Source organism: Scatophagus argus, chromosome 7, assembly GCF_020382885.2.
Source record: "Scatophagus argus isolate fScaArg1 chromosome 7, fScaArg1.pri, whole genome shotgun sequence".
In the NCBI taxonomy this organism is placed as follows: Eukaryota; Metazoa; Chordata; class Actinopteri; family Scatophagidae; genus Scatophagus; species Scatophagus argus.
In genome coordinates, this window is record NC_058499.1 from 10,988,341 (window position 1) to 11,013,140 (window position 24,800).

The 24,800-nt window shown below is 38.8% G+C and overlaps 4 protein-coding genes across 8 annotated transcripts; 2 read left to right on the forward strand and 2 right to left on the reverse strand.

Moving 5' to 3' along the window:
* Positions 1–700: 700 nt before the first annotated feature.
* On the reverse strand, positions 701–9,636 carry cib2 (calcium and integrin binding family member 2). Of its 4 annotated transcripts, none has more exons than XM_046393105.1 (8): positions 9,486–9,636; positions 7,825–8,077; positions 7,399–7,492; positions 6,420–6,454; positions 3,328–3,439; positions 2,165–2,312; positions 1,868–2,063; positions 701–1,481 (listed from the first exon to the last, which is right to left on the reverse strand). In XM_046393105.1, exons 3-8 carry the CDS (start codon positions 7,456–7,458, stop codon positions 1,460–1,462), a joined length of 573 nt encoding a protein of 190 aa, XP_046249061.1. In that variant the 5' UTR covers positions 7,459–7,492; positions 7,825–8,077; positions 9,486–9,636; the 3' UTR covers positions 701–1,459. The 4 variants fall into 4 exon arrangements, with proteins under 4 accessions (XP_046249061.1, XP_046249062.1, XP_046249063.1 ...); XM_046393106.1 differs by lacking the exon at positions 9,486–9,636 and adding an exon at positions 8,203–8,502; XM_046393107.1 differs by lacking the exon at positions 7,399–7,492 and having other exon boundaries at positions 9,486–9,634.
* lrrc61 (leucine rich repeat containing 61) lies at positions 8,976–12,926 on the forward strand. Its single transcript, XM_046393104.1, has 9 exons — positions 8,976–9,309; positions 10,353–10,448; positions 10,534–10,680; positions 10,809–10,869; positions 11,078–11,163; positions 11,249–11,314; positions 11,424–11,492; positions 11,608–11,733; positions 12,298–12,926. The coding sequence occupies exons 1-9, from the start codon at positions 9,282–9,284 to the stop codon at positions 12,402–12,404; spliced, it is 786 nt and encodes a 261-aa protein (XP_046249060.1). The 5' UTR covers positions 8,976–9,281; the 3' UTR covers positions 12,405–12,926.
* A 905-nt stretch (positions 12,927–13,831) lies between these two features.
* idh3a (isocitrate dehydrogenase (NAD(+)) 3 catalytic subunit alpha) lies at positions 13,832–18,400 on the forward strand. Of its 2 annotated transcripts, XM_046393101.1 has the most exons (12): positions 13,894–13,939; positions 14,282–14,347; positions 14,969–15,031; positions 15,143–15,226; positions 15,432–15,546; positions 15,920–16,107; positions 16,266–16,399; positions 16,487–16,589; positions 16,683–16,747; positions 17,115–17,199; positions 17,403–17,555; positions 17,646–18,400. In XM_046393101.1, the coding sequence occupies exons 1-12, from the start codon at positions 13,913–13,915 to the stop codon at positions 17,727–17,729; spliced, it is 1,167 nt and encodes a 388-aa protein (XP_046249057.1). In that variant the 5' UTR covers positions 13,894–13,912; the 3' UTR covers positions 17,730–18,400. The 2 variants fall into 2 exon arrangements, with proteins under 2 accessions (XP_046249059.1, XP_046249057.1); XM_046393103.1 differs by lacking the exon at positions 14,282–14,347 and having other exon boundaries at positions 13,832–13,939.
* Positions 18,401–18,497: 97 nt separating this feature from the next.
* On the reverse strand, positions 18,498–24,779 carry acsbg1 (acyl-CoA synthetase bubblegum family member 1). The gene is made up of 14 exons (XM_046393098.1): positions 23,186–24,779; positions 22,458–22,513; positions 22,002–22,270; positions 21,803–21,891; positions 21,524–21,644; positions 21,362–21,442; positions 21,129–21,278; positions 20,837–21,013; positions 20,484–20,665; positions 20,153–20,386; positions 19,846–20,063; positions 19,554–19,693; positions 18,927–19,173; positions 18,498–18,811 (listed from the first exon to the last, which is right to left on the reverse strand). Exons 1-14 carry the CDS (start codon positions 23,230–23,232, stop codon positions 18,735–18,737), a joined length of 2,088 nt encoding a protein of 695 aa, XP_046249054.1. The 5' UTR covers positions 23,233–24,779; the 3' UTR covers positions 18,498–18,734.
* Positions 24,780–24,800: the final 21 nt, after the last annotated feature.

The window sequence follows — 24,800 nt, forward strand, 5'->3', positions numbered from 1 at the left end:
CCCGTGATGAAATGGTCTGTGCTGAGTTGTTTGTTATATTATGTTCCTTTCGCCTGCGGCTGGTGTCCCATTTTCTACTTTTCTAACTGTTACTGTTTTGCTGCCGTGGCACTCGACAGCAAAGACAAAAAGATGACTTGTGCATGGCTTTTCATGGCCTGAACATATTGGTGACTGAAAATGTTCTGCACGTATGAATCCCCAGCATCCTCTTGCACAGTATGACTCACCAGTACAGACTTGAACTGTACAAAAACACTGAACTCTCACATGTACACGATGCAGTTCTGTACCCCACAGCTCAGAACCCAGGGGCCATGAATCATCAACCAACGTGACCGAGGCCATTTACACTAGCTCAACTGATGAGATTAACTGTGTGTGCAGGATGCAATCGCTCGTGAGTGCTGAGGCAGCTCACTCCTAATGATCGCATCCTGCTAAACATGTTATCACGGCTCGTATGATCGATGCAGAGGCACACACATTTACTGATCTCTACTGTCCATACTCCTTGATCATCACAGGCGGATGTGTTGAGGTGAGCTGGTTGTATGGAGGGGATATTACTGATACTACTACAGGTATCAGGTCACTTGAATCAACTGGTTTTTGACGAACAAACAGTGAAAGCTCTTGCATTTAAGGATTATTTCATGCTTTTTTTTTCACTGACAGAAATTAAACAAAGAAACTCAGCCACAACACACAGAAAACACATTTATTCAAAGTAAGACAAATACCTGAAGTCACATAAAATACTGGAACATGTATATCCAAAAGATGGCTGTATGTAATATCTCATGATAATGGCTGAGGGAGAAAAGCTACCAAAATGAGTTCAGATGACAGAGCCCTTCACTCAACTGGAGAACAGTAAGATAATGATTGTCATCATGTTCCAGCTCCCCAAGCAAAAATTACAACTTAAAATGACAAAGAGCATTAGTACTGCATGTATAAATATTGCATAGCTCATATAAAATATGTGTATGCCCTTAATGCCAACGCTGTGCTTTCATTAACTTCAAGCTTTGTCTTCAGCCTTATAAATACTACTATCTGGTACATCACTGTGTGAGGACTTCTCCGGGGGTATCTCATGTGCAACATGGGCAGATAAGCATTTTATGCGTACTTGAATGTGTTCAATAAGCAGCAATGCATGAGTCTGGTTCATTTCGGACTAGTTTCACTGACCAGTTTCCTTCAGATGTGGAAAGAATAACAAACAAGAGACCAATCCAGGTCAAGCCCTTTGATAGGTGGTACAACTAAAACATTTTCAGGCTCCTGGGAATCCATCTGCATCCAGTATTTTGCTTTCTAACCCCAACAGACTTCACTGAGGTCAGAGAGGACTGATGTGCTATTTTTATGACAATGGGGGTGGGAGACAGGCACTGCACCCCGTGCTGTGGCCAGGAAGTAGGGTCCAGAGGTTCACCATGGAGCCCTCTCAGATTCGAATGTGGAAGGTACTGGAGAGACAAAAGAGGCAGTGTGAGAGGCCAATACTGAAACAGCACTAGTATATGATGACTGACTGTACATGTGAGTTAAATCAGGAGTAGATGTCTTCATAATTTCCTTGGGTACAGACAGCGGTGAGGCTATTTGCATATAAATGGGCATAGTGAAGTGATGATGTTAGGATGGCAGCTAAATGACTAAAATGATTACCAGCCATCTGGGTAATGAAAACTGTCAATAACTGAAGACACATAGTTTACAGGGTGGCAGCTAGGGGGATACTGCATGTATTGCCATTTTTCATACTGAATCAGGTGTCCACAATGTGTTGACAACTGCTTCTACATAAACATAGTATGATATTATTTGTCTTAAGCGAGGTGTATTTAATTACCTTAAAAAATCAGGAGCCCTAGTTATCATATTTTCAAAGTCAGCAAAGGAAAGTTTGTTGTCTCCGTCTAAATCCGCCTCTTCAATAGTTTTCTCGCACACCAGCTCCACCTCTTCAGGAGTCAACTCCTCCTTCGTCAGCTTATTTAGAGTCTTTTCCAGGTCTTCTTTGCACAGGTAATTATCCACATTGAAATCTGCAGGCAACCGGGATTAATCATTAATCATAAATGGTTATACTATCAAGTTCTGGGAAATTTAAAAAATCATATTGGCAGTTTTAGAAATTCATCATTACCATATATTTTGAAGGCATATATGGCCTTGAGTTCTCTAGGAGCCATTTCACTGAGGACTGAGAACATATCCACAAATTCATTGAAGCTGAGATTCCCCATCCCGTCCTCTGAGAAAGACTCTACGATCCTGTTACGGAATGGGTTTTCCTACAGATGAACATCTATGGTAAATGTAAGATTCTCTGCAATATATATTATATATATAAACACACTGTTGTCATTTTCACATGAGCTGCAGAAGTATAAACTAGTAAAGGGAACCAACATTTCCTCCTCTGCTGTTCAACCACAAGTGTCTATGTATCTTTATATCCTGAGTAAGCATCTCACTAATTCTATACCTGCAAGCAGTGAAAAGTGAGCAAAAGTTTGCATGTCTGAACTCAAAATCAGCCAAGAAAAAGAAATCATTTGTGTAAACTAATCAGCCATTTAAGGCGATGGCATTTTTAACTGCATATCCTAAGACATGTCAGCGCAGCGTGAATCACTGCCATCGACTTAGCACAGCTCATTAAAACATGAGTATGTTTATAAAGACTCTGTGGGACTGTGTATTATCTGGGCCTCGTCAATCCTCAAATGCTCCTCCTCCTATCCTTACAGGCCCTGCAATCATGTGACAGTTTTACAGGTAAAGTCCAATTACTCCCGGAGGAAGGCCACATTACGAGTCTCTGCCCTAAACCCGTACTGGATATGCACTCTGTTTGCTGTGACTGTTATGCAGCATGACATTTCTAAAATTTCTGCATGTTTTTTCTCAAATGGCAGGGGCTTAAAAATAGGAGAGGGTGCATCAGTCAGGCTGGAGAGCCTGAGCAAGTCATGGCACATTAACTTTCATAAGCTCACAGGATGTGTCATACAATCAAATCAGTGATGATGATGATGATGATGATGGCTGTTGAAAATCAATTCTGCCCTCTGAGGGAGAGTGTGTATTGATTGAGGTGGCTGCTCACATCAGCAGTGGGTACCACGTTTGTTTTAAGAGGGTTGTTAATATGCCAGTCCAGAAGTAAAGAAAAAAAAAACACGACACTGGTACATCGGCCACTGCTGGTGAAGAACAAAGGATGGATGAAAAGAGGCTCATTCATTTGGAAAAACACAGTACTTGAATCATATTTAATGTTCTATAATGACTTGGGTTTTTTACCTTTAACTCTGGCATGTTGACTATTAAGGCTAAAGGCAGTTTACAGTCAGGATCATTGGTGTAGTCCATTGGTACAAGATGCGGAGCTAACTCGTGGTATCTGCCGTGCAACCTAGAACAAAACACAAAAATACTTTTTAAACAATTGTATTTCTTCTGGCCTACTGCCTTTTAGAAGAGAAACAGACTACAGAAAAAAGTAAAGAAAGAGCAAAAAATTTTTTTTTTACTCAACATAAACACCTGAAACATACAGACATTTGTAGCGCAACTGACATACCGACATAAATATAAAGAGGACCACAAAATGCTGGGATTGCAGAAAGGTCAGGATGACAGTTTGTGCATATCATGACAAACTGGACTAGAACAATCATTCCTCTTTCTAATGTCTCTGTCTCTCCTGTGGAAACCTTTAATTTTATGTCATTTATTATTGAAAATGATGTCAACAAACTGCAGAGAGGACGTAGGAATGATAAATACACGATGTCGTGAATTATGGTGTTTATCGGCAGAGCCCCTCTCACTCTAATCCTGTCACAGGGTACCTTTGTTGCCAAAGAAGAGCCATTTATCGGCAGAGGCACTGGTCTTAGAGGACAAACTCGCTACAATTAATTTAGATAAAAACCTGTCAAAATGATGGAGTTTCATTGGTGCACTGGAGCAAGTGAACTGATAAACCTGCAGCACTGATGTACCAATCAACCTTGAAAGTGTTCGGACCGCACAGCTTCTGCAAATTTGACGATGCTCAGTGCGAGTGCTAACATCCGGTTTCATTTCCAAAACTACCGCATATCTGACAATATAAAAACACTGAAATGTTATAATCTAGCGTCAATGCTAAGATATGACACAACACTGAAGGGTTCAAATCAGTGACCTTAAGACCATCAGTGATGATCCGTTCCTCCGATGTTACATAACTGAGCTGTAACCGTTGCAGCAAGGGGACAGAAACAAGGAGTGTTTTATGAAGGTCGTAAAGTGTAGAACCCAATTACTCCCTCTGCTGATTGTCAATTCTGAATCTCCAGTTCACTGATGGCCTTGGAATTAAAGTTAATTCAGCATCAACATGGAGGTACATGCACACAGTTTATTAATAAGCAGAAAGGGAGAGAAAGATTACTAATACTTGCATTGTTGGAAATAAAGTGACAAACATAAGTGGGAAAATACACCGCTTTTTAAACAAAAACAAACCTTGAATAAGCATAATGTAAATATAAAAATGAGAAAGAGAGATCAGTGGTCTAAAATGTAAGATAAAAACAAGCACGTTATGTGTTCTGTTGAATATGAATCCAGAATTAATTCTAGTTTGTTAGTTAGTTTATCTGTCGATATGTCTTACGATTAGAGAGATTATTTTAAAATCAACCTTTACTACACACAGGGTGAGGGCAAATCAGATCCAACATTCCTGTGTATCACTTGAGTAACATTCATGAGCATCAGCATTTAATTTCTTTATGTAGCTATTTATCTTCCAACATCCAGGGCCACTGATGAAAGATACTGAAATATGAGCTTCATTAGTGAATTCTATTAGACAGAAAAGCATGTGATTTGTTTAAATTTATCCCACTGATGGAGGAGGCGAATGACAGGGAGAGAGAAATGTGCATTATATTGCACATAGATTGATATATATTTCATTTTTTAAGAGTTGAGGTTGCACAAGTTGAAGGAAGCAGAAATGTGACACTTCACTGGGTGGCCCTGAAAACAACATCACAGTTAAAAGGTCACCATGACTTTAAAAAGGTTTAGTTAACAAAATGAGGCTGCTGTGGGGTCAAACTTTTACATCTTCAGTGACAAACACCTGAAAATGTTTACCTATCACAGCTAAGCCATCGGCACTGATGAATGTAATTATGTGTGTCTGGGTTGGCGGCTATGCCTGTTTGAATTTGCTGGGATGTTAAACTGATGAGAATACATAAAAATATAACTAATGGATTGCATTAAAGGTTAACTTATCACACTGTACAAGTAAATTGAGTAGCCATTAAATGATAAATACTCATTCTATATAAAAGTAATTGTATTCCTTAATTTTGTCTACTACTCCCTCATAAGCTTCACTTTGTATTATTTGACACTTTGCAATGAAGTGCATTATTCCCTTTATACAGTTGCAACAGTAAACATACCACGTGTAGCTGACGCTCGCAATACGGCTATGTGCTACCATGGCGATGCGAGAAGTTAGGGTGCGATCATCGTATTTGAGTTCTGATTGTTTTTTTTTGTTTGTGTGGGTTTGTGGTGGGGCATCCTGCATTATGATCCATGATTCTGTTGTGGGATCTTGCTGAAATGTTTCAGTTAAATTATTGTGAAAGGTCACTTCCTGTGTAACGTTAACCGGAAACTGTGAGCGGGAATTGAGGGAGAGAGGAAAAGAGATGAGAGATGACTGTCTACTACTGGCTAACCAGGCGTACACGGTAATTATTCTGAATACGGAAATCCATGTACTTGTGTGAAAGAAAATAACAGAGAATGATGTATGTGAAAATATGTTCTTGTTCCAGTTTTCACGGTGTTCCTTAACCACGACGAGAGAAAATAAAAAAAAAAAAAGGTTGTGGACATTAGTAAGAGGTGTGATTCTTGTTATCAGAGTAGATACACCACCTAAAATAACAAGTTTGTTTTGCAAATGTGCATATGTTATTGTGTTATACACCAATTATGACAAAGTAACTAACAATGTACTATATATTAAATGAAAATGCATTCTTTAATTGTTTAATTCTACTGTTATCTTAAGGCTGTAGGTGTAGTTGGTTTTTTTTCTGTTTATCTTTCTCTTGCCAAAATGCTAAACATTTAGCTCCCAGTGAAATAAACTTCAGCATCATGTTTTCCCAAATTTTAAACTGGTTTGTGATTTAACATGCAGTATTAAAATGCCATGCAGAGCAAATCTTACGAATGTCACAAAAGTGCATAGAGCGAGAAGGGAATCTCATGTGTATGATTTTATGGTTAGAGGTGGATTACAACTGAGCTACTGTCCAACTGTGGGCAATTCATCAGAATCAAGGGGCACACTTGATGAAAACTCTTACCGCAGAATTTCTTTGCGGGTGAAAAATGTACAGTCCTGCAAGAAGAGGAAACAACATGTCAGAATGCAAATATGAGAAATATTTTAGTTTGATAAAGAACCGTAGTGTATGACAAACTGTTTATGGTACAATAAATATTTGGGTCCTTCACAAAAAACCCTGAACACATTCTCAATGACACATCTGTGAGTCATACAAAATAACATTACGGGCCCTCTGAAGTTACGTAAATGACCTTTTGAATCCCGTGTTTTGCTTGTCGAGGTGTCTGGTGTCTCTTCAATGATGATATGTGTGTGAGTGTTGTCGCCTGCCACTTGCAAAAGGACCGATGAGGCAGGGGAACATGATCTGCTGTTGTCTGACACGTGTGTGTTAGCACACACATTATCCAACAGCCCTACTGGAGGCACCTCAGTTTACACTTCACCTTGTATCCTTTCTGTCTGAGTGTGAGAAGCAGAGCGCAGCCAGCTGAGCTCTAGAGACAATGCTACAAACAAGAGGCAAGAAAAGCTTTGCTTGGAGGATTTTCACTTGTCACTGAAGTGCAGACACATGGGTTAATGATAGGTGTGAGTATATGTAAAGCAAAATCTGAATATCTCAATCATGTCAGATCACACTTTAAGTAATGCACACACATAGAAAAAATGGTTCTGGTAAAAAAAATCAGTGGGTTAGCTGATGTCAAACTATGTGTTATATCTTCCCATCTGTTAGAAAAAAAAAGATATCAAATGTATGTATGATACCCAAAAGGGAAAAACAACAAGCAAGACAAACAGAAAGCAACAGTACTCTGATAAGGGCTTTGAAAGAGTAGCAGGAGTAACCAGAGAGGCTCTTGAGAACTAAACTGTCTGCTGAGAGTAGAGTTTCGCAGCTTATCACACTGGCTTGGCATCAATTATTAAGCCCACACCTAATCACATGATAAACCCGTGTTTCTTCCCAAGAAAACCTGGACTATTATTACAGGATAAAAGAGGTCAGATCTTCTCAGATGGTGGCCCAGTGAACACAAGATCCTCTTCATTTGGCAATGAAATCAAACCGTCTGCTACCCTCACCTTGGAGACATGAATATTTAAATTAAAAGAGTATAGGCTTAACCGAACACACTCTAGTATTGATTATTGCCTGCAATTAATTAATGAGGACCAGGACCATGTGCTGGTATTACACTAAGCTGAAGTGGCATCAGTAGTTGGATCAATATATTGCTTTTCTGCCTATCTCACAAATATTCAACTTTTTTCATTTTGCTTTGTCCATTAGACTGATGTGTCAGGGGTCCATACAAAGAAAATGTTGTGCTTTAACATTATTTTTCTGTCCCTGGAGTTGGACACTGGATATATTCTCCAACATGCTGCAAGTAGACACAGACATGCAAGCTTACCTGGTAGGCATCCAGTTGCTCGTCCGTAAATATTGTTTGCTTATTACCCATCTTGATTAAATCATGTGTTGCGTGTCCACCTTCACATCACTGAACGTCCGGAGCCTTTTCTCAATGAAAGGCATTTAGGAGCTCAGCGGACCCAACAGGGAGGAGTGGACGACGCTGCAAACTCTTAAAAGAGGTTGTTGTTGTTGTTGTTGTCCTTACGGAAGATGTCCGCCATGACTGTAAGTCGCAGAGGATGCAAAGGCTAAAAAAAAAGACATAAAAAGATGAAAAATAAGAATAGATGACCAGTGAACAGCTGCGGCGGAGCTGCTGGATGTGGTCTCCGGAGTCCAAACGCAGCAAACTGATCTGGTTCTCTTTACGCACCCAGCTGCTGTCCACCGGGAGTCAAGACAAACCAATAGGACCTCAGGTAAATAAATAAATAAATAAACACATGTCAGCTGCAACCTGTAATGGAGATGCCGTCTTAATTAGATTGTGGAGCTGCTTAATGCTGTAACTGATGCATATACCTCCATGTGTGTGTCATCTGTACATGCAAACAACTTCATTATGTAAGGCGAAGAAAAGGGCACTATGATGCATTAATATGTAATCGGTATTTTGGTGCTTCAAGTGCTCAAGCTGAAGCTAATACTATATTTGGGGTGGCACGTTTGTGTCATTTTATCTATACTGCAAATGATAATTCATAATATTTAAATACATTTATGTTTTGTACATAATATGCCACATCGAGGGTATAATATTTCTACTTTGAGGTGTGAGCAGGCTACACTTCAAAGTAACGTGCTCAACTACAGAAAGATGCCTCTGACATTTTTCTTTAATCCATTTTTCATATTTGTATCTCGTTTTCAGACCAAATTAACCTCTATTTCGGCAGCATATTTAATAGTTTTAGTTTATAGTTATTAATTCATTCAGTTCACAGTTATTTCACTCCTTGGTTGGATTAAACTTTGTATGCGCATTAATTTATCCTTTTCGTTTAATTACCACATGATTTTAGCACAGATTACTCACGTGACTACTACAGTGCAATAACAAGGTCGTATAAAGGAATTATTATAAGGTCAATGCTGAAAACAAAGCAAGAACACAACTTTTAATTGGCACAAAACCTGTTGCACGGAAGAAACATAAAAAATCCTAGAACATTTTCCCCCCAGCCACGTCTTCATCCTCCAGCGCCCTCTAACACGGTGTACTGCCTGCTTTGTAGCTTATGCTATCCTGTGCTGGACTGCAGAGTCCGTCTCATCCACCTGCGTGCTAGTGCAGCACAGCAGTACAGTGAGCGTGTCCTGAGTGCACCCCAGGACAGATGCCAATTTCACATTTCCCCCAAATAACCACTGCCTTGCCTTCCCACTGCATTGGTTAAAATCGTCGCTTTTTATTGCGATAGGTAGCTTTTTTAAATAGCAAAGTTGCCCGCGATGGACTCTAAGCGAGATAAAGACCAAGGTAAGTTATGATGGATAGCTTGTTGCTACGTCGCTACGCTAGCCCATTAGCGGCTTGTGCTAGCCATAGCTGGGACTTAAGCTAAGCTGTGGCTAACGTCGTTCGCTTCACAGCAATTTACGTGTCATTATTAGGGGGAAAAAAGTAAAAGATTAGCATTTCATTGAATAACCCACCCACTTTCATCCTGCTGAATCATCCTCACGAATTCACGTAGGCGCTTGCCTCACCATGTTTATAGTTGATATAAACAGGTTGCTACCCACATTAGCGGTGACTGGTGGATGACTATCAAGCTAAGCTAAATACCATCACCTTCATTTCTGCAGGTGATAACAACTGCTAGATATGCGTTTGGTGGCCCTACCCCACCCACGACGGTTTCACTCTTTTTCTGGTGTAGTTGCAGTAACCTGTCTGCCAGCCTGATCATTTTTTACATCAAAGTAAATAAATGAAATGTGTTGATGTGTTTAAATCTCGAAAATGCAACAGGATGAAATGTAACAGAAGAAACAGACCTTAACATCATTATTTCTGGTTAACCTGGTGAGCCTTTTCTTTCAGTGACTCTGTTCTCAGGCGATTTGTTTTTAATTGGTGGTGGCTCATGACATTGTATTCATGTGCATTTAGAACTGGGTACTGATTCTGCCTTAGGAAAATAGCCAAATATAACTTCCTTGGTTGCTATTCATGCGTGCACCTTTCAAGCTGATACCATCACAGACAACACACAGAGCAGCACATCTGCTGTTTGTGTCCCTTTCCTCTGGAGCTGGCAGAGGAAGAGCTCGGTGTGCTGCCAGATATGGAATTCACGGTCTACTTGAATTGGTATCTACTATTTAGAGACGACTGCATGAGAGATTTGATTGTTCCACCGTGAGCAGAACAGACACGGTGCTTCCAGCATTCTGCTTATGCAGCACTGACTCATGAATAAGGAGTCTGGGATTGTATTTCATTTTTAGATTAGAAGCGTGAATGTGGTTTGTTATGCTGCAGTCTTATTTCTCTGATTCTCTCTCTCTCTTTCTCAGATGCAGACTGTGACAAGATAACCGCGGCGCTGCTCAAGTCCCGTACAGGAGAATTTGACTTGGAGTCAATACTGTTCCTCAAATTGAGGGGTCTTGGTAAGATGTAATTAATATACCTTTATTTAAGCCTCCAAAAATGTCAGTTTATGATGTTTTTAATAGTTAATTGCATGTCCTACAGGCATACATGATCTTGGATGCATTGGGGAGTGTGTGAATTTAGAGAGACTGGACCTCTCTGGAAATAACATTACAAATTTAGCGCCTCTGGCGGCTCTTCGGCATCTTTCTGTGCTCAATTTGTCCTCCAACAAGATTTCCAATTTAGGTAAGATTTCCTGAAGAATTTTATTTATTGTATATAGTCTTTATTTCCACACTCCACTTATCAAGAAAGTCTCTGTCATGAATAGAATTGTTTTTTTAATGTTAACGATATTGCTTTTGTAATTTCAGAGTCCCTGCGTGGTTGTGAGAATATACAGAACTTAAATGTGGCTGGTAATTTCATATCCAGGTAGGACAATATAACCAAATGCTTACCCTAGATGAATAAGAAAGTGATTTTTACTAATTACAGTATGAATTACATTTTATACAAACAATCAGATACGTAATTTATGATAAATATAAAACATATTTTACTACTAGTAATTATGTTTTTAAGAGCAATGCTCTGAGCTGGTTGTGTAAGATAATCTCCTATATATTATGTTTTTCAACAGTATTGAGAACCTACACTGCCTTCAGTCTTTGAAAAAGCTAGAAAATATACGTTTTAAAGACAACACGTACAATTACACCAATCCAGGTAATTTATAGTGACTTAATTCGAAATCACTCCGGTGTATAGAAAATCTTGATAAGTGCACTCACTGTTACTCTTTCTATGTCAGTGTGCAGGAACGCATCATACAGAACCGTAGTTCTTGAGATGTTCCCCAGCATAAAAGTGCTGGATGGTAAGATATATTTTATTTTCATAAAGTCTTTCGCAAATCATTAGCTCTTAGAGTACGTTAAATGTGTCCTTGAATTTAGAGGTCTTCTTTTAATCTGGTTAAATTCTAGGTGAAAGAGTGGTCGGACGTGGAAGTGATTTATACCAATTATGCAAAGACATTGATGATACCATCAAAGGTACGTTTGTTAACAAGGCTGTCGATCACACGATTGTGATGCATTCATCGTGATAGCCCCTGCTCGAAAGTAAAATATTACTCAGCTGTTAATTTTTTTCTCCACAAATGTTTAGCTGGTTTATACAAGAATGGACAGCTTGTTGAACATCCCGATTGCAAACCATGGGTGGAGGACAGTTACTGGGAGATAAAGAGATCAAACAATGCCATTATTGACGAAGCCTACAAACAGTTTAACGGTAAGAAACTGCAACTTGACTGGTGTGTATGACCATACAACTGTGAAGTGGTAATTTTAGTATTAAAGAAAACCAGAATTATCTAACCAGTTGTCAACTCAATGAAGTTGTGTATACAGTGTGGTATTCTATATAATCTTTAAAAATCTTTATCTTTAAAATCTTTAAAAAAACAAAAAAAACGGGGGCAGCTGTGGCCTAGAGGTTGGAGAAGCGGCTTGTGATCGGAAGGTCACCGGTTCGATTCCCCCACCGGACGGGCAGGAAAAATTTGGATGTGGTGGAGTGATTAATGTGAAAAATGCTCTCCCCTCCTCCATTAGCCGGCTGATGTGCCCTTGAGCAAGGCACTTAACCCCCTAATATGCTCCCTGGGCGCTTGATGCTGCCCACTGCTCTTGTGTGTGTTTCACTGCATGTAATTTGCCAGGTGTTGCATGTGTGTGTGCAACTAAGGATGGGTCAAATGCAGAAGATGAATTCAGTGTGTGTATGTAAAAATATATACTGTCAATAAAGCTGATTATTCTTCTTCTCTTCTTCTTTACATTTGTTTTTCTACAGATGTTCTTCATGAATGCAGACTCCTCAACAACAGAGCCACCCATGTAATTTCACAAACTGAAAGATCTATGAGCCTGAAGAAGCAGCCAAAGCAGTATGCCATCTGAGCTGGATATTTTGGACACATCTGTGTACAACATTTAGCAACATTTTGTTGTATGATGAAACCATGGCTAATGTACTGTAGGTTTTTCAAATTACCAAGCTACATCCAAATGCTTGATAAGTATCATTGCCAGGCACACATGCTCCTGTGTTGCAGTGCGAGGCATTTGTTGAAACTGTATTGCATCCTATGCATTATGTAACTGATGATACGTTTAAGTGGTTTGAAAACCTTTATCCATACTGACACCCCTCAGTTTGGTTCAAAGATGTATTTACTTGCACAGTGTGCATTCTGTACCATGTTGTAGCCTGCCGAGAACTATGCTGCTTAAAAATTTCTATAGTTTAAGTGATTTAAAGCTTATTTTCCCCATTTTGCATTGCTGGATAATTTTGGGAGTTAATGTGTCCCATGCTGTATGCTTTCTTTGTAATTTGAACTTTTGCAAAAAGTAATTGAATGACTGCCTCTGCTGTTTGTACTTGTTTTATACCATAAATTTTATTATGTGTACAATCAGCTCCAGGGAATTAGTGTGCTTATGAAGGTATACTTAGTGTCTTTTCTCCTATTTTTAGGACAACTGATGCATACGTATTACATGTTGTTTGCACATGCACAGCCAAAAAGCATGCTTATCAGTGTTGTGGCTTCAGGAAAGAAATAACCAACCCCTCAGATGTCTCGGCAATGGTCCAGTGGCGCCACTTGCTGGTGTTTATGGTCCATCAAAACAGTTAGAATCAGAATCTGCTTTATTGATCAGGTATGCGTACACATATAAGCAGACAAGGAGTTGGACTCCAGTTGTAAGTTGCTCTCAGAATGATGGAAATGGGTCTGCAGCACAAAGGCACAGTAAAGTTGAACGAAAGTGGTTATGAAGAAAGACTTATTACGTACATACAAGTAGGTGCAAAAGGTTCGACACTGATCAATAACCTACGAAAGTTATATACAAGTCAAGTGTTTGTATTAATTCTAAACAAATATAAAGAGTGCGAAGGAGTAAACACTGAATGGGTATGTATGGGGTAGCTGTACGGTGTGCGTACATCTCTATGGCTGCTTTGCTGTACGTGAACTCCGTGTCCCTTGCCACCGTAATTCCGACCAACAATAAATCGTTATCCCGTTTATGGTGAGAAATATTATTTTTCTTCCGTAATGTTTTGTCCGTTTTGTTTTATCATTGTGTGTTTTATCATTCGACACTAAATAAGAAGCTACTTCCCGAAATCTAAGAGACTTCCCAAAATAAGAGCAAAAGTAATATTGCTTTTAAAGTCTCAGTCAGTGTTAAATTGGCCAGTATTACACAAAACATTGGGAGTGCATAATTTAAAGTTACTGCTATAAAACAGGTCCCATTGCTTTTACATTGCTTAATGTTTGAAAAAGAATTTTAATATGAGTTTATTTCGAAAGAAAGCTTATTCGGAACGGAAATCCGCTTTGTAATGCGCTTAACTTGACAAGTGGTGCATCGACCTTGGATGGTTTAGGATGGCAGGGAAGGCGTGGAGGTCAGCGGTATGTACGAGTGACAAGTGTTCCTAAGTATTGTTCCAAACGCGTGACATTTCGGTTTAGTTTACCAGTCGATGTTGTGCTCTTTGGCTGTCGTTCACACGGTCAGAACCCGCAGGCATATCAGAGACAGTACCTACCGAGCTAACTCGTTAGCAAGGCACTACCGCATAGTTACTATAGCAACCTGACTCTTGACAGCTATTTAGCTAGCTGTCTAGCTAGTTAGGTAATATAAATAGCCAGCTATATGTTTTCCGTTGTTGTAATAGTTAATTTACCGCTGATTGCTCAAGTTAGTTACATTATGGCAACATATGTCCATGACATGTCCCTCATCTACAGATTCTTAATCTACTGAGAAAGTGGGGTTTATCGCTCAGTGGCAAGGATAAAAACAAGGCACAGCAAGTAAGTTAAGCATAAGCATACGCTGTCCTTGCTGGACAGGAGCTGACGCTAGCTAGCAATCTCCCTCGGTAGTAATGTCATTCATCAAATCTGGGATGGGCATTTTGTTTTACCTTCGTTTCCAAAGGCTGAAATCAAAGCGCCTTTGCTATTGCACGTCTGCAATTTCTGTAATTCAGCTGAGCTAAGATGACATGTACGCTTGAAACCTAACTTAAAGGTGTCCTCGCTTTTCATATTGGTTATCTAAACATATGACCGCGTTCAAGTTGTCATCTTAGTTGGAGTTGACCCTGTGGACCCTTGACCCCCCCAGTTGATAGTAATTTATGTCTTTTCAACACGCTACAACCTTTGCTGTAAACCAGAGTCTCCTCTTCCAGAATGCCCTTTTCAGATTGCGTCCTTTGTGTGCTTCAAGTAATTTCACTGCTTTTCATGGTCAGGTTATTGTTGTAACTAAGGATTGCTATATGAGAAATGGTGTACTTGTTTGTTTGTTTTTTTTTTTTGGTCAAAAAGATGACATTACAAGTGAACAGTTATCCAGCAAGTAAGTTTTGTTCAGTTCACATTACATCCTTGCTTTTATTTATCTATGTTTTTCCTATTGATTGTCAGGTGTCATGGGTAGTTGGAGCTTTGAAGAAAGAGACTCCACATCCCAGGACATTCACCCGTGGGGTGCGCATCTTTCCTCAAAAAAAATTAAGAATTTTGATGTAAATTATTGTTTACATAAAAAAAAACATTCTTGTGCCATTAATTTTTATGTGTCTTTGTTCTGCTTCACAGATTCATACAGTAACTTTAATCCCTGGGGATGGAATTGGTCCGGAGATCTCCAGTGCTGTTATGAAGATATTTGAAGCAGCTAAAGTTAGTTCTGGTGAAGTAGAAAATAACATCATTGTTGACAAGGAACAGTAACCACCAAAATTATTTATTAGGTTGCCGTACACGACACTTTCTTTGTATTTCTCCAGCATTAATACTGCACAAATAAAATGAGATCAAATGACAACCACAAGTAAATCTGGATGATGTAAATTAATGTAGTGATTTTGCTGTACTCCTGATCTAGGCACCAATTCAGTGGGAAGAGAGAAATGTTACAGCAATCCAAGGACCTGGGGGCAAGTGGATGATCCCTCCTGATGCCAAAGAATCCATGGACAGGAACAAAATTGGCCTAAAAGGTTAACATGCTTGACACACTCATAATTACTTAAAATAAAAGTTGAAGTAATTGCCAGTAACTTATTGCTGATGGTCATGATGAGATGCACATACATTTTTTTAGCAACTGCCACTAATATCTCTGTCCCAGAAGCTTTACCCCCATCCACAGCAAAAAAACAAAACAAAGCAAAAAAAAAAACAGCAATAAAAAAACATGTAAATTTGTTTTTAGTTTATCCTTTGTGTTCAAAAGAAGTTTTTACAAAAAAGTAACAATACATTTACTGTTCATTACAAACATGGCGCATTGCATTAAAACTTATTCCTTCAAGCATTTTTGTGTTGGTAGGTGAACTAGTAAATAATTTTGAATTGCTAAACAATCTACAGGCCCACTGAAGACACCAATAGCTGCTGGCCATCCCTCTATGAACCTGCTGCTGAGGAAAACCTTTGACCTCTATGCTAATGTGCGCCCCTGTGTGTCCATTGAGGGCTACAAGACCCCCTACACCGATGTGAACCTGGTCACCATCAGGGAGAACACTGAGGGAGAATACAGTGGCATTGAACACGTGGTCAGACTCTTTAATAACATCCTGTTTGTCAAGTTCTAAATTTTGTTTCCAGTTTTGTTCGGTATAGAAGCGGTATAGAAGATGGATGGAAGTCACTCAGACATGATTTATAGTTTTAGGAATTTACCTGAATCTGTCTTGGATTTGTTTATTTTCAGATTGTTGATGGAGTTGTACAGAGCATCAAGCTCATTACAGAGGAAGCCAGCCAACGCATCGCAGAGTATGCCTTTGAATATGCCAGAAATAATCAGAGGTCTAGTGTTACTGCTGTTCATAAGGCCAATATAATGTAAGTTGTATTCAGTACAAATTACTTTATGTACTTTCTTATTTTAAACCTATTTGCCGAAAATTAAGTAGTTTTAATTTTTTATAGGCGCATGTCAGATGGACTTTTCCTACGAAAATGCAGAGAGGCTGCTGAGAAGCACAAAGACATAAAATTCACTGAGATGTACTTGGATACTGTGTGCCTTAATGTAAGTCCCAATTTCGATGGATAAGAAAATGAAAAACAAAATTTTGCACAACATTCTTAATTGATAGTGACATTATGTATGATGTTTTTACAGATGGTTCAGGATCCCACACAGTTTGATGTATTAGTGATGCCCAATTTGTATGGAGACATTTTGAGGTAAGAAACACGACATGTTTTTCGTTATTCTGTGCATTATTTAATTGCATCGAATAGCATATTTACCTTGTCAGAAAATGCATTTGTCCATATAGCATATCCTGAGTATTTGTACATGCATGTACAAATGTACTGTTCCCATGGTTGTGCCTTTTGTCATTTTATGGTTTCTTCCAGGCAGTGAGCTATCAGAAAATAATTAGGTTTAACATTTACAAAAACAAAACGTTTTATTATGGCAAATTTGTGGTGAGGACTTGAAATGGCAAATATAACTGTGTTTATCTGTTTTCTGCCAAATCTAATCAGCATGATCAAATTGCATTCACATGAATCAATCTAAGAGTAACTGTAACTTACATTACAGTGATCTTTGTGCTGGACTAATTGGGGGTCTTGGAGTGACTCCTAGTGGAAACATTGGCGCCAATGGTGTTGCCATATTTGAGTCGGTATGTTCTTTTTATTTATCATACTCCTTTCTCTTTACAGACTTCATGATCACGTTCATGATCAAAGTACAGGCTGCACAGTAGAAATTAGTGTGGGCACATGTAAACTTTACCTGTTTATATACCTTGTCTTTGTAGAAATTTGGTTTTTATAGGGTTAATGTCTACCATAATGATGGATTGTGATTAATTTCTCCTGTCAGGTTCATGGAACTGCGCCAGATATAGCAGGAAAAGACATGGCCAACCCGACTGCCTTGTTGCTCAGCGCGGTCATGATGCTGCGACACATGGGCCTGCATGGCCACGCCAAGAAGATTGAAGCTGCCTGCTTTGACACCATTCGAGACAAACAGGTAATCTACTTGATGAGAAATTAAGACATGTAGATTTGGTTATATGTGTTTCCATCTGGATTCATAATGCTTTTGTTATCTGTCTTCCAGGTTCTAACAAAAGACCTGGGAGGAAACTCAAAGTGCTCAGAATTCACTGAAGCAATATGTCAGAGAGTGCGGGATATGAATTAAAGGATGCTTATGGGGCCATGAATTAATTATTATGGCATGGCTATCTTTATTCCATCATGTCATGTTGTATCTGCACATTTTAAACCAAAATATGTATTTAAAAAAAGATTTGGGAGTTTGAGATCCTGAAAATTTTATTTTTCCTGCATACTCCAAAGCACTGTCTTAAAAGACTCGACCAACGCTTAGTGTATATGTGATAATGCATTTTACTCTTGAATTGTTGAATCTGTGGCAGATATTGTCTACCAGTATATATGGGCTGAATATGGCCTCTTGTCTAACGTATTATGTTGACATTAAAGACACAGTCTGTATCCATCAGTTCAACCTCTTCAGTTACCATGTTTGTGGATGTGTTTTAGATTTGTGCAGTAAAGAAATACAGATTGGGGCTTTAATGACTTCAATATACCAGGCTTCTTTAACATGAATTTTTTTTAACATGAAAGTCTTTTTTCATGTCTGTTTTTCTTGCTGCAAATATCCAAAATGTATAAAGAGAAATGAATAATACACTGACATCAGAAATGCCAGACTTTTTATTCAGTGTTATGTAGGTGCCATAAGCCCTATCATCTGCTATTCTTATGATGTGGTTTGAGTTATGAGTTTTTATCCAAGTTTGTATAAACCATATACTGAATAACACCAATTATTTGTACAAATTACACAGTAAGGTCCTCTCATGCTGGTAGCTGGTATGTTTTAAAGCAGTAAAAATTGATGACTAGAGACAAATATGAATTAGAAACAAATATTTCAACTGTGACTTCTCTGTGTTGTAATAGCAATTATTACTCACTATTCAAAACTTAAACTTGGTTTCGTCTTAGAAATGGTAAAATTAAATATGGGTCTTCGGGTTATTTATGCATTCTATGCACACAAGACATAGATATAATTCTGAATATCCACGAGAATGATCAGAATTGCAAGTGTCACGTGATTTTCATACTACAGTTACAATACAACAGTTACAGTCATTTCTCTAGGAACTCAACACTATTCCTTATAGAGGTTGTCTATGACCTTGTGGTACATCTCCAACACAACAGGGCGTCGAAGCTTCATAGTGGAACCTGGAACAAGAAAACAACAGAATGATCAATAAGGTCACCGCAGTGTCTAAATTGCAGGGCTTTTCACACAGATTTTGGTAACATTGTATACTGATTGATGTTCTGTTGAACTTACCCAGCTCTCCTCCAGAAACAGAGAAGTCCTTCCTGAGGATTGTCCACTTCTGTATGCGCTGGGCATTAGAGGTGGCTGCAGCGTTGACTCTGTTAATTCCTTCTTGAATCGCCCGGTACACCTGTTTGTCTTTTCTCCCAATGATGTCAGACACTTTAGTTGCTTGGCTGCCAACCTGCTGGCAAAACTCCACAGCCTCTTTACTCAGCTCCTCTGTTGGCTCCATGGTTTCTGTATCACTACAACACTGGAGCACAGAATTAAATCCTTGGAATCGTATGTATTTTCACAACTCCTGACTCTTCGTGAAAAGGAACAATTGCAGTAATTTGTGACACCAGATGTTTTGTTTACTTCACCCTCATTTATACTTCCTGGTTTGTTAATTTTATCTAGGGAGTTTTTAAGGAAACTGAATGAAAATAATATTAGAATACAACAGTTTGCATTTTAAGTAAGTATAGTACTTCAACGCATTATTAAAGTAAATGTAAAGGGACTGTACACTGGTCTTTGGTATAAAGTTTGGTGTACATATTTATCTATGTCATGTACACAAGATATGGTTGATGTCATGGATACAGTGCAGTATGCCGTCTTCTATTATCTGGAAAAAAAATAAATTACCTTTAGGGTCAAAAGCATTGACAAGAATTTCCTCTTATCCCCTATGAGCATGGCACTGCTAATGATGGGCAGCTCCTTCTTCACTGCCTCCTCGATGGGAACAGGGGGAATGTTCTCTCCTCCAGCCGTGATGATCAGCTCTGAATAGAAAGAGAGGGCACCTTGACATTAAAGCTATTAATGACACAGAACGAGGATAAAGGATCTTCGGTCCTCATGTGTTCAAGTGTTGGTCTCTATATTGACCTAAGACAATATTTTTCAGTAGCCTTATTGTCTCAGATTGCTCTACCTTTAATTCTCCCTGTGATATACAAGAAGCCCTCTTCGTCTACCTTCCCCAGGTCTCCAGAATGCAGCCATCCATCTTTATCCAGAGCTTCTCTTGTTTTGTCTTCCATATTGAGGAAACCCATGAAAACGTTACGTCCCCAAAAGCAAATTTCACCTGTTCCCTCAGAGTCTATGTTGGCCATTTTGTATCGGCAGCCAGGCACCACCTTACCACAGCTTTGTCAGAGAAAAAACACTGTTCTGTTATTTTTCAAAACACTTCAGCCTAACAAATTTTACTTACAATTTACATGCAGTTGTTGTACCTTGGTAGTTTGTAAGCTTTGGGACCTGACATAAAATGAGGTCCTGTACTCTCACTCATGCCATATGCCTCGTACAACCAGATATTCAGGCCCAAGAAAAACTGTACTGTTTCACTGCTGATTGGTGCCGATCCAGAGAAGAACTTCCGACAGCAAGACAGGCCAAGCTCAGCCCGAAGCTTCTGTAACACCAGGCTGTCAGCCAGGGAAAAAAAGAATGGTTTTTCATCATCCCTGAAACAATAAAAAAATATTAATCAAATCATCTCTGCAAAAAATGTGCTGGCATACGTTGTTTCGGGGGCATTTATGCCCTTTCTTCAGCTCTTACTTTTGCTTATATTTCTGATTGGCGTCCAGACTGACTGACATCGCCCATGTCACCAGTTTCTTTTTCACATATCCACACTCACTAATTCCCTGTTTTATCTTCTCCATCATCTTCTCCCATACCCGCGGGACTCCCATGTGAGATGTGGGACACACTTCTCGAAGTGTTGTTATCAGGCTTCCCTACAAGGAATTAAGTACATAAAGAAAAATCAGCCTGTTGTCATTTTTTAGTGGTGCATTCTTCAAGTTCATTCCTTTCACAGATAAAATTGTATTTTAGTCTCAAATGACAACAATAAAAGTATTTGATATGATTATTAACATGCGTTTGATAAAGGATTTCTCACTTACCTTTAAGGCATCTGGCTGTGCAAAGTATACCAGCTCACCCCACTGGATGCCTGTCCAGAGATCATAGATCTGAGCAGCGATGTGGCTGAGAGGCAGGTAGCTGACCAGTGACTCCTGTCTTGTGTCAGCCGGCTGCAGGTCTCCGGCCCTGCTGGCATGTCCGGCAGTCCATGTAATCTGAAGATTCATCACAGATTAAGACAAGCAGCCTTGTTTATTTTCTTCTGCTTTTGCAACTGCTTGCTTATAGTTATATTAAGTACAACCTTACAACAGTCACATGAAAGCTTACATTGTCATGACTGAGCATGACTCCCTTGGGTTTCCCTGTGCTGCCAGAGGTGTAGATCAGAACGCAGCATTGGTTTGCTCTCTGGCTGCTGATGATGTCATCCACTTCTTTCTCAGAAACATCCAGACCCTGCTCCATGAACGCCTCCCACTGTCCCAAAACAGCAACATGCAGCATTGCAGCCTGAGCTCTGTGCTCACTGTATCATTTCATGTGGTGACAGGAGAACTTACGGAGTAAAGGTTGGAGATTTTCTGCTGAGGTTCTCCACTGTACTGCACTATGGCTTTCAAACTGGGCAATCTGTCACGTATCTGTAATATCAAGAATGAGAAATTTTCCACAGAAGTGTTTTGAATGTAGGTAAAGACCTTTACATATTAATGTAAGAGTACCTGCAGGATTTTATCCAGTTGCTTTTGGTTTTCCACCACAATAATGTTGGCTTTAGAGTCACTAATCACATACTGACAAGCTTCTGGTGAGTTTGTGGCATAAATTCCTGTCATTATACCCCTGTAGGAAGAATACAGGAGGAAGAAATAAATAAGTAGATAAATCACTGCACCAGGAGCATGTGTCAGATGAAATAATGATAACAGCACAATAACAACTACACACTGTATGTAAATAGAGATACAGGCTGTTTTTGCTGCAGGATGTGTCCTTCTCACCCTGCCATGATGGCACCGACTGCAGAGAAGAACCATTCGGCTGAATTGAATCCTAGTATTGCCACTCCATGGAATCGCTCTAAACCAAGCTGCACATATTGACAAACTTTTTTTTGTCTTTTCTTTTCAAATATGACCATTGATAATACTCAAGTTTGTATGCACTATAAACAGTAAGTTCTCTTTTCATGTAACATACCTTTATAAAGCTCTTGGCTGCTCTCCGGCAGAACTGATAATACTCTAAGAAGGTTATCTTCTCCCATTTGTTGTTCTTCTTGCTGGCAAGGGCGTACATGTGTCCGTATTTTTCTACTGAGGTTTTGAACATTTGGTGAACTGTGATAGGTTCCTCTGGACATCCCTCTTCTATTCTCAGTCTCACTGCGCCTTTAGCATCAGTGGTCCAGAGAGAATGAGCCGGAGCAAGAGGTACGTCAGCAAACTTCTCTTCTATGTCTTCCTTTCCTGAGATGAGAAGGAAAGCAAATACTGGAAAACAAATTTAGTCTTCCCCACAGGGGAATTAAAGCCACGTCTGTAGTATCATTATTATTCAATATCAGTAGGATCCACGGATGAAGGACTTCCATCACAATCCCAGAACTTCAGCAGACGTCCTCTCATTCAACAAACCTATGTGCTCAAAACTCACCTAGAGAAGCACGATCTTCATTATCTGTCTGCTTGTGTGCCATAGACTCCACAACACTGAAACACACAGGGAAAACATGGACTCCAAACAGCTCATATATGCACTCCACCCTCACACTGTGGCAACGGTCTGGGCTGCCGTTTTCATTTCATCACATGGGTCTAATTTTCAGCTGCATTGTTTATCCAACACAATGTGGGGCTTTTGGCACAGCTAAAGCCCCCTTGCTCTGTTTGACAGAATATATCCAATGAAAGTTGAAAAGACTGGTCACTGTCGTTTATTAAAACTATTATTTTGATGTTATCTTTTCTGATACAACCAGAGGTCAAAGTTGCAAACCTTCTGCATCTCAAAACACTTAGTGAACTGCTGAATTAGTTCACAATGACTTTTAGCTTCCATTCCTTACCTGTATCCATGTAGTGGTGGCAGAGAGCCATTTTAATACAGGAATATTCATACTGCAACTTGGGAAAAAGTGTCAGTGCTCTAAACAATACAGACTAATAGGAGTAGAGACTATCGCACTAGTTTTGCATCGAAGCACATGCTAACTATTTAATCTGGTTCATCCAGACTTAAGTGAACAGATCCCACAATTAAACTGAAAATATACAAATGAATTGTTTTGCTTGAGAGTGGAATATTAGTGTAGTCTGATGAGCCAACAGCAACTCCTCATTGACTAGATTAAAAAGCAAAACAGTTAATTTTATATTTCTTACCTTTTCTCAAGTTGAGCATCTCCTTTCTCTTCATCAGGGAATTCCATACTGTTAGTTGAAGATGTCTCTGATAGTATGGCTAAAGATGACGTACTTATGTACTTTCTGGCTTGAAAATTGCCCCCTTTGATAGTACCTGATGTATTTTGCGAGAACTAGGAAACTCATAAGACATGCTGTGTCAAACTGCATGAAGTTGTTAATGGCAGAACAAGTCCACTGCACTGGACCGATCGCTCAAAACCATGCACAGAATTTAAATAAGCTCAGTCTTTTCATATGTAAAACGGTGTAATTCTTCCCTTAAAACACACACAGAAAGGTAAAGTCAAATCACAACAACTCCACTTTAAACTTTGACTGGGGTTATATGAGGTTATATATGTCATGGGAATTACAATAGCCTAATATTTGAGTTTAATATTCCAATGGTTAATCCAGTGGTTATCAGAAAAATTTATATGTGGTTCTTACACTACAGACAAACTCTTCTCATTCAAAAAGTTGTCTAGAAAAAATTCTGGAGTTACTTTATAACCTTACAGACTTTAGCCAGTCAAATCAGCATCTACAGCTGTTAAATTTTACAATTATACAATCATTACAACATTTCTGCCTTTTCATATAATGACAAAGAGTAGTCTGCAAAATCTCTACCACAGAGATATTCCCAGTTCTCTCTATACAACATAACCTAGAAGCAGTACTAAAATGTAACTAATGTGTTTATTCGAGTACTATACTTAAATACTGTTTGGAGGTACCTTACGTGAGTATTTTGATTTTATGCTACTTTATAGTCCTACTTCTACTCCTACTCCACAACATGTTTCTACATTTTTAAAGTTAATAGCATACTTTTGACTCCACTACATTTACTGGACTATTCATACAAAATATATATCAACTAAAAAAATATTAGGCCATAGATTATTATGGATTCAGCTAACCAACAGTATATGAAGTAGTTCAAATAAACACCATCTTTATTATCTTTGCTACTAACTCACAGTGAATATTTATCAAAGTGGACTTCCAAATGAGTTTACAAATGAATGAGGTCAACTGAGGTGGTTCATTCTGTCAAGATAGGCCAGCTAACAACATCTTGACAAACATGACCTTCTTTAATCTACCGCATATTCATACCAGGATGGTATAATATCATGGGATATTAGTGCAGCTTTTATTTTAAAGCAAATAAATGTTTCAAGTAAAATGCCTAAGTAGCCACTGACCCAACTATTGGAAAGTAGCTAAGAACATGCACTCAAATAACATACTTTTTACTTTTAGAGTTTTTAGCTACTTGTAATTTATTTTAGTATTCAGTATTTTATTCTGCTTTGAGGACATACTGTACTTTTAATTGCACTGTGTTTATTTGATAGCTTCAATTACTGGTTATTTTGAAGTTTAACATTATTAATACAAAATATAGTCAATAAGTCAATATGTATATTGAAGTATTTTACAGGACAGAGTATTTCTGCACTGTTACATTGGTGTTATAAGTAAAATGTCTTCCACCCTCGGTTGACCCACTGCCCTTTTATCAACACAAAACCAAACCGATGAGATCTTTCTAAGGTATAGCAAGCTATTCTGGTTTCCT

What these genes read in the sequence shown, in the direction of transcription:
- cib2 (XM_046393105.1), bottom strand. Translation starts at nt 7,458, where the DNA reads ATGAAGAGGATCTTGTGTTCACTGGGCCACCATCTGAGAAGATCTGAC. An exon ending in GATCTGACCTCTTTTATCCT is followed by an intron (nt 6,455 to 7,398) that starts GTAATAATAGTC and finishes CTCTTCTTGCAG; the next exon opens with GACTGTACATTTTTCACCCG. An exon ending in TCAACATGCCAGAGTTAAAG is followed by an intron (nt 2,313 to 3,327) that starts GTAAAAAACCCA and finishes GTTCATCTGTAG; the next exon opens with GAAAACCCATTCCGTAACAG.
- idh3a (XM_046393101.1), top strand. Translation starts at nt 13,913, where the DNA reads ATGGCAGGGAAGGCGTGGAGGTCAGCG. An exon ending in ATAAAAACAAGGCACAGCAA is followed by an intron (nt 14,348 to 14,968) that starts GTAAGTTAAGCA and finishes ATTGATTGTCAG; the next exon opens with GTGTCATGGGTAGTTGGAGC. An exon ending in GAACAAAATTGGCCTAAAAG is followed by an intron (nt 15,547 to 15,919) that starts GTTAACATGCTT and finishes AACAATCTACAG; the next exon opens with GCCCACTGAAGACACCAATA.
- lrrc61 (XM_046393104.1), top strand. Translation starts at nt 9,282, where the DNA reads ATGGACTCTAAGCGAGATAAAGACCAAG. An exon ending in CAACAAGATTTCCAATTTAG is followed by an intron (nt 10,681 to 10,808) that starts GTAAGATTTCCT and finishes TTGTAATTTCAG; the next exon opens with AGTCCCTGCGTGGTTGTGAG. An exon ending in AGCCTACAAACAGTTTAACG is followed by an intron (nt 11,734 to 12,297) that starts GTAAGAAACTGC and finishes GTTTTTCTACAG; the next exon opens with ATGTTCTTCATGAATGCAGA.
- acsbg1 (XM_046393098.1), bottom strand. Translation starts at nt 23,232, where the DNA reads ATGGAATTCCCTGATGAAGAGAAAGGAGATGCTCAACTTGAGAAAAG. An exon ending in AACTGGATAAAATCCTGCAG is followed by an intron (nt 21,443 to 21,523) that starts GTACTCTTACAT and finishes TTGATATTACAG; the next exon opens with ATACGTGACAGATTGCCCAG. An exon ending in AAATCTCCAACCTTTACTCC is followed by an intron (nt 21,279 to 21,361) that starts GTAAGTTCTCCT and finishes GTTTTGGGACAG; the next exon opens with TGGGAGGCGTTCATGGAGCA.